This window comes from Triticum aestivum, chromosome 3A (genome assembly GCF_018294505.1).
Source record: "Triticum aestivum cultivar Chinese Spring chromosome 3A, IWGSC CS RefSeq v2.1, whole genome shotgun sequence".
NCBI classification, from domain to species: Eukaryota; Viridiplantae; Streptophyta; class Magnoliopsida; order Poales; family Poaceae; genus Triticum; species Triticum aestivum.
The window spans coordinates 381,376,679-381,384,998 of NC_057800.1; the positions used below are offsets into that span (position 1 = coordinate 381,376,679).

The 8,320-nt window shown below is 51.2% G+C and overlaps 1 protein-coding gene across 1 annotated transcript; it reads left to right on the forward strand.

Annotated features, from left to right (window-relative positions):
- Window positions 1-212: 212 nt before the first annotated feature.
- Window positions 213-7,712, forward strand: LOC123061353 (U-box domain-containing protein 34). Its single transcript, XM_044484429.1, has 5 exons — window positions 213-848; window positions 5,027-5,222; window positions 5,311-5,405; window positions 5,514-6,104; window positions 6,199-7,712. Exons 1-5 carry the CDS (start codon window positions 546-548, stop codon window positions 7,531-7,533), a joined length of 2,520 nt encoding a protein of 839 aa, XP_044340364.1. The 5' UTR covers window positions 213-545; the 3' UTR covers window positions 7,534-7,712.
- Window positions 7,713-8,320: the final 608 nt, after the last annotated feature.

Genomic DNA, 8,320 nt, shown 5'->3' on the forward strand with positions numbered 1-8,320 from the left:
GCGAACACCAAGGGGTGCATTTTGTGTGGAGTTTGAACTGGTGTGAGCTTTATTTGTAAAGCTGAATGTTTGAATACGTGTGCATTGCTCTGCCGTGAGCGTCATGCGGACAACCGCTCAGTTACGTGGCACCGATCTACTACTGCGTTTCTCTGGCTCACTGGTTACTAAGCGGAATGTTCCAAAGCTCATCTCAAAAAGCTCATCTCCTCCGCAGCCCAGGCCAGCCCAGAACCATCCGGCCTACACACAGTGTGACACGAGGAGGCAGACACGGAGGCGACGAGGCTCTCGCTCGTCTCGTCTCGTCTCGGGAGGAGTCACGCCCGCGGCACCTCCCCAAAAGCGAAACCATATCCGTGTTCCATGTGGCCGCGCCTAATCGCCGTCTGCCACGTGCCATATCCCGGATACCCTCTCCAAAACCTCTCCCTCCACAACGCCTCCTCCTCCGCTCCTCCCTAGGCAGCTAGCCTCTCCGCCTCCCTCCCTTCCGGCCAGCCAGCCAGCTCGCAATTCCCGCAACTCGCGCCGCCGCGAGGGCAATGGAGTCCACCGGCGCCGCCATCTCGGCGCCGTTCGGCTGCCGCGCGTTGCGCTGGGCCGGGCAGCGGCCTCTCCGGGCGGCCGATGCCAGGAGAAGGCGTGTGGGTTCGGGCCCCGGGCCGGAGCAGTGGAGGAGCTTGAAGGCGAGCTGCGTGGCCACGGAGAAGCCCGACGAGAAGGCGGCGCCGGGGCTGGAGTTCGCCGACGACGAGGACTACGTCAAGGGCGGCGGCGGCGAGCTGCTCTACGTGCAAATGCAGGCCACCAAGGCCATGGAAAGCCAGTCCAAGATCGCCTCCAAGGTTCTCTCTCTATCCTTTTCTGTACTGCTACGGCTACTGCTACTAGTATCTTGTTCTTTGTTTTATTCCCTTATTTAATTGCTGATTTCTATGCATGCTTTGTTGATCTTGAATATACTACTCCACTACTTAAGTGATTCTTACCCACAATTAGCGTTGTGTGAACTTCCAGCGTTATGGCCTATAAAACTAAAATCCCTAACATTAGTCTGTTTCTTTCTTGTGATGTAGTAACATTAGACTGTTTGAAAGATAAAGTATTCCCATAAACACCACAGTAGCAAAAATTAGTCAGGGTACTATTGCAGCGTCTCATCTACATACTATACTACTCCCTCCATATCAAAATATAAACTGGTTTTTGACACTACCATAGTGTCCAAAGGCAGAAAATACACAGGAGCTCCTGGGTGCTTCACACCTCTATACGAATATTAAACGTAAAAATTACCAAAAGAATTAAAAAATCAGAAATTTGGGGATATATTAAACCTGGGTTCTCAATCTACTCCTATGTGATTTTTTGTGAAAAAATACCAACAAATGTGTCTGTGCCGAAGAAAATACTGTCCGAACAAAAATCCATCCAAACAGTTTTTTCTGTACATAGGAAATTTTTGTCTTTTTTGCCATGAATAAGTTTCTTGGAATTTTTTCACGAAATTTCACACGGGAGTAGATCAGGAATCCAGGTTTGATATCCCAAAATCTCAGATTTTTTTTTCAAATTTTTCGGTATTTTTTTGAATTTAATGTTCGTGTAGGGGTGTAGAGCAACTGGGTGCTACAAATCCGCTTCCATCCAAAGGCGTCTTATATTTGGATATAGAGGGAGTAGAACGCAAGTGGCATTCAAATGCACGTCATGCTAGTACTACCACGGCGTTGCTCATTTTTGACAAATCAAAGCAGGAATAGTCTTGGGTCGCCCATGCTTGTCATTCCTGCCTTCCTGGCAGGAGAAGAGTACACAATGTATTTGGTCTTGCGTTAATTAATTGCTCCTTAGGGAAATGTCTTTGGTTGTGCGTTCATTAATTACACCTTAGGAAAATGATAACATGTATACAATCCGTGATGTTGAATTTGTTGATTCGGATGTCCATTCTATTATCCCAGTGTCATGCCTTTGGCTTGCTTTCTTTGGAAACGCCCTTTCACTAAGTATATCATTCAATAATTCCTACGTAGCAAGGCGCCGGATCTTAGTGGGTTACGAACGTCCTAATTTTACCTTCATGTTGGTTTGACTTTGTTGCATGTGCTTAATAGTTATTACTAGGAAACAAGCTCCCAGTCTGGTTCTAACGAATTTTAATTGAACTGTTTGCACAGACAGCAAATAACTAGACCGGGCATTAAGAATGTTTCAATCCTTCTTTTATTGATACTCTGTATAGTTCTTTTTCTTCAAGGTTAATAATTAAGTTTCGAAGTTCATCGTCATTGTGTTAACAATTTTTTGTCTGGTAGCATCCTTCAAGTAGTTGATTATGTCTTCTGAATCTTTCTTTGCAGCTGTTGCCTATAGCTGATGAAACTTCAGTGCTTGATTTGGTTATCATTGGCTGTGGTCCAGCCGGCCTATCTCTGGCTGCAGAATCAGCAAATAAAGGACTCACTGTTGGTCTCATTGGCCCTGATCTTCCATTCACAAACAATTACGGTGTATGGGAGGACGAATTCAAAGGTAGCCATTATTCACCACTGTGAAATGTAGCAGCATGCTTGGATAACACCTTTACCAGCATTATCTTAAAAAGTAATACGTTTTTATCTTTTTATTTCCCAGATCTCGGCCTGGAGAGCTGTATTGAGCATGTATGGAAGGATACTGTCGTGTACCTAGACCGTAACAAGCCGATAATGATTGGCCGAGCATATGGCCGGGTGGACCGAGACTTGCTGCACGAGGAGTTGCTGAGAAGGTAGACATTCTATTGTAACGATCTTGGAATTCAGTTGCATCAGGCAGCATGATATATATGACTGTTCCTAGTAACAATAATTAAATAATTGGCAGATGCAACGATGCTGGTGTTACATACCTCAACTCAAAGGTTGAACAGATAATAGAATCTCCAGATGGACATCGAGTAGTATATTGTGAAAGGGACCGCAAGATACTTTGCAGGCTTGCCATTGTTGCATCTGGAGCAGCATCTGGTAAGCTTCTAGAGTATGAGGTTGGAGGACCACGTGTTTGTGTGCAGACTGCATATGGTGTAGAAGTCGAGGTACACAGCAACCCTGCACAAAGTGCTCCTTCTGATTCGTGGTTTATTTCATGATTTGCATATGTCACTTCATTCATGTCACTCGAGCTGAGAAATTCATACGTGGTTTGTGCCCCAGTTCAATTTTTCAGAATGATGTCAAAATTTCAGGTTGAAAGATATCCGTACAACCCCAGCTTAATGGTTTTCATGGACTACAGAGATTGTTTCAAAGAGAAGTTCTCACACCCTGAGGAAGCCAATCCAACATTTCTCTATGCCATGGCCATGTCATCCACACGAGTTTTCTTTGAGGTCTACATGAATTTTTTTAGCAGTGTGCTTCTGCAATGGACACGTTTCCATAACGATGGGTCACTGACCAAGATAATTTATCACAGGAAACATGCTTAGCTTCAAAAGATGCAATGCCTTTTGATCTCCTTAAGAAGAGGTTGATGTCTCGGTTGGATGCGATGGGAGTTCGTATCGTAAAAGTATACGAGGAGGTAACGAGTTTGGAGTTGATATCCATACTGATTTATCTTGCACAGGTGTGCTGAATTTCTGTTGAGTCTTGATTTCAGGAGTGGTCTTATATTCCTGTTGGAGGATCCTTACCTAACACAGACCAGAAGAATCTTGCATTTGGTGCTGCAGCGAGTATGGTCCATCCTGCAACTGGTACATACAAATCCTCAACTTGAACTCGTCATTCTTTATTATTTGACATGCATATTGACAATATTTTAGAAAATTCATAGGATATTCAGTGGTCAGATCTTTGTCTGAAGCTCCAAGATATGCTTCTGTGATATCTGATATCTTACGAAATCGTGTCTATTCTGGACAATATTTGCCTGGAAGTTCTGAAATGTCCAGTCCATCAATGCTTGGTACAGATTTCTTCCCTTGTTCACTAAATTCAACAGATAGAATAAAATCACTTAAAGATGTTTTGCAGAATAGGAGAAATGAGCACAAGTGTCTGCTGCTAACCACTGTCTGATATTTCAGCATGGGGAACACTATGGCCTCAAGAACGGAAACGTCAGCGCTCATTCTTCCTCTTTGGATTGGCCTTGATAATTCAACTGGATAACAAAGGCATCCAAACATTCTTTGAAACCTTTTTCCGGTTACCCAAATGGTAATTACACCCGCTCGATGCATTTATTGCTTGTTTTCAGGTCCCGGACTAAGTATTTCCTTTTTTCGCGAGTACGCAAGGATGTGTATCTTCCCATTGATAGAAAAAAGTTTGAACAAGTAAATATTTCCTTGCGCGTGACTTTTGATGGATCGATCTCTTGAACAGGATGTGGCAAGGATTCCTTGGTTCGACGCTTTCGTCGGTGGATCTCATGCTGTTTGCACTCTACATGTTTGCAATTGCGCCAAACACTCTGCGAATGAACCTCGTCAGACACCTCCTCTCGGACCCGACTGGTTCGGCAATGATCAGGACCTACCTGACCTTGTAAAACCATTCATTTGACTAGCCTGCGAGAAATCTAGAAAGTGTACAGTTTTGTAGTTGTACATAACATAGTTAGAGATGTTGGAGGATGTCACCTGCCGTGCCATGTGTTGCCTCTGCCTATGCCTAGTAGTGGAGTAAAGCGTGGATCTTTGTATAGTTGAAGTGGCCATGGTTTAATTTTAGGTTTGGTCTGGGTCAAGCTTCTCCGGGAGCCAAAAGAGGGAGCGTGCAAGAATAGCCAAGAGTGGTGGTCTAATCTGGTACCCCCTCCCTCCCTAGGTCATTTAACGGCGGCATGCACGGGGAGGATCTTTGTAGGCAAGGAAGGAAGGGAGCAGGAGGAAGAGGAGAAGGGACGCTTCCGTCGTTCCCTCAACCTCTCTGCCTCTCCTTTCTCTTTCTCTTGTTGCAACATTTGACATCCATCCAAGTGATCGGAGCATCGCCGGCATCCATTCCCGGTGGAACCGATGATGCAGGGAAGCCCCCTGAGCCCCGATGAGCACCGGCTGACCTCGCCGCCGAGCCTGCACCAGCCGGCGTCGACCATCGTGGTTGCCATCGACCGGGACCGCAACAGCCAACTGGCCATGAAATGGGTGGTGGACCACCTCCTCTCCGGCGCCTCCCATATCATTCTCCTCCACGTGGCGGCCCACCCTCCTGCAGCCAACCGTACGTCGTAACTTTCTTCCGCCACATGATTCTTGATGATTTCTCCCATAAAGCTAGTGCAACAACGTAGCGATGGTGTGTTGCGCAGATGGATTTGCCATGGCTGAGACGACGCAGGACGCGCTGGAGGCTGAAATGATGGAGATCTTTGTCCCCTTCAGAGGATTCTGCTCTAGGAATGGGGTAAGCCATGCACGCATGCATGCATCACTCACTCACTCATCAAGCACGTAGCGAGGGCGTAGCATGCATATATAGGAGTAGGTTGCTGAAGGAGCGTACTGCCTGCAGGTGCAAGAATCGGAGGTGATACTGGAAGAGGCAGACGTCCCCAAGGCCATCATAGACTACATCACCGCCAACAAGATCCAGAGCATCGCGCTGGGCGCGTCCAACAGGAACGCATTCACCAAGAAGTGGAAGAACCCCGACGTGCCCTCCAGCCTCATGAAGGGCGCGCCCGACTACTGCAACATCTACGTGGTCGCCAAGGGCAAGCCCGTCAACGTCAGGCTCGCCAAGTGCGGCGTGCCGGCCGACGACAGCGACTTCCTCCTCGCCACCTACTCCAGGAGGAGCTCCAGGAGCCAGCTGCCGCCGGTCTTGCCCGACTTTTTGTCCTCCAGCAGGCGCTCCATCGACAGGCCCGAGCTCACCACGCGCCCGCCGTTCCGCGAGCGCCCCCTGCAGGCGTCCGCGACCAAGCAGCCCCTCCTTCTGTCGGGAAGGATCGACAGCACCACGCTGCGCTCCAACTCCCACGACCCATCCAGCCTCGACCCCGACTTCGCACAGGCCGAGCATTTCTCCTCCATGGACTTTGGCGAGAACATGGACGCGCTCCCCCTCAGCCCCCGGGAGTCCGGCTCGCCCCTCTCCGCCGTGAGTTCCTCCTACCTTCCTGCTTGCTTGCTTGCTGTTTCCTTCCTTCCCATCCATCGATGCATGGGTTTAGCTTAGTTGGTACGTGTGCAAGGCCCAGCGCGAGGTGGAGGTGGAGATGAGGCGGCTCAAGCTGGAGCTGAAGCAGACCATGGACATGTACAACGCAGCATGCAAGGAGGCCATCAACGCCAAGCAGAGGGCCAAGGAGATGCACCTGCTCAAGATGGAGGAGGCGCGGCGCCTGGAGGAGGCCCGTCAGTCGGAGGAGGCCGCATTGGCGCTGGCCGAGATGGAGAAGGTCAAGTGCCGGGCCGCCATGGAGGCTGCCGAGGCCGCGCAGCGTCTCGCCGACCTCGAGGCACAGCGTCGCCGCAACGCCGAGGTGCGCGCGCGCCGGGAGGCCGACGAGAAGGTGCGCGCCCTCGACGCCATCGCCAACCACGACTTCCGCTACCGCAAGTACAGCATCGACGAGATCGAGATCGCCACCGAGGGCTTCTCCGACAGTCTCAAGATCGGGGAAGGCGGCTACGGCCCCGTCTACAGCGCCAGCCTCGATCACACTCCGGTCGCCGTCAAGGTGCTCCGCCCGGACGCCCAGCAGGGCCGGAAGCAGTTCCAGCAGGAGGTGGAGGTGCTCAGCTGCATCCGCCACCCCAACATGGTCTTGCTCCTCGGTGCCTGCCCGGAGTACGGCTGCCTCGTCTACGAGTACATGGAGAACGGCAGCCTCGAGGACCGCCTGTACCGCCGCGGCGGCACGCCGACGCTCCCGTGGAGCCAGCGCTTCAGGATCTCGGCTGAGATCGCGACGGCTCTGCTGTTCCTTCACCAGACCAAGCCGGAGCCGCTGGTGCACCGAGACCTCAAGCCGGCCAACATCCTGCTGGACCGCAACTACGTGAGCAAGATCAGCGACGTCGGGCTGGCGCGCCTCGTGCCACCGGCGGTGGCGGACAGCGTCACGCAGTACCGGCTGACTGCCACGGCGGGCACCTTCTGCTACATTGACCCGGAGTACCAGCAAACGGGCAAGCTGGGCGTCAAGTCGGACATCTATTCTCTGGGCGTGCTGCTGCTGCAGGTGATCACCGCGCGGCCGCCCATGGGGCTGACGCATCACGTCGAGAAGGCCATCGAGTCCGGAACCTTCGCACAGATGCTGGACATCACCGTCAAGGACTGGCCCGTCGAGGACGCGCTGGGGTTCGCCAAGCTCTCGCTCAAGTGCACGGAGATGCGGCGGCGGGACCGACCGGACCTCGGCACCGTCATACTGCCGGAGCTCAACCGGCTCAGAAACCTCGGCATCGCCTACGACCAGGCGCGGGCCACCGTCCCTGCTGGCGACAGCAGCTCGCACGGGCAGGAAAGGGTTAGCTCACCGACGGCTGACGCGGGGTTGTGGAGAACGGCGGAAAGCTAGCATTGGCGCACACACACACACAGGGTTGTCTGTATATTAGCTCCGTTTCAGATAGAGAGTGAGCTTAAGTAATTACAAGAGGAGAGGGGCATTATGAATGCCCACGTTCTTTTTGAGGTTAAAAATACTTTACCTTGGTGTATGTAGTTTCTAGCATGCTTAACATTGACATGTTTGCAGTGCTGGCTCATTCACAAACTTGAGTGGGGGGGGGGGGGGGGGGGGGGGGGGGCTGTATATTGACTTTACATGCCGCTGCTGCTCTTTTCCTTCCCGATAAGGCCGTAAGGCATGATCCGAGCCCGTCATATATCCTCTGCTTTCTCCAAGGCAACCAGGGCAAACTATTGTTGGAAAGATGCTGCGCCGAAGGAAAAAAATTATATGAGACCAGGTCTCACGGTTAGCAGATGAGACCCATTCTCATGGATGACACGTGCATTCATAAATCCCAAAGCATCTAATCCCCCCCCCCCCTATTTCAAGTGGGGGTGGAATAGATGCTTTGTGATTTATAAATGTCACGTGTCATCCATCAGGATGGGTCTTGGATGAGACCTGGTCTTATAGAATTCTTTTCCGCGGCCGAAGTCTGTAAACGGGGTAACAACCGATGAACGTCATCGATGCTAGGAGCGGCTGGTTTGGCCGCTACAACCACAGGGTGGCGATGCTGGAAGTGGCCGGTGGGGATGCTGGGAGCGGCCGACATCGATGGTGGGACCGACATTGCCTAATGCTGGAACCGACGACACGGGTTGCTGCAAGCTAGGGGGACCATGACAAC

Coding starts and splice junctions, on each gene's coding strand:
- LOC123061353 (XM_044484429.1), top strand. CDS start 546: ATGGAGTCCACCGGCGCCGCCATCTCGGCGCCGTTCGGCTGCCGCGCG. Junction 849..5,026: donor AGTCCAAGATCGCCTCCAAG/GTTCTCTCTCTA, acceptor CCGATGATGCAG/GGAAGCCCCCTGAGCCCCGA. Junction 5,406..5,513: donor GATTCTGCTCTAGGAATGGG/GTAAGCCATGCA, acceptor TACTGCCTGCAG/GTGCAAGAATCGGAGGTGAT.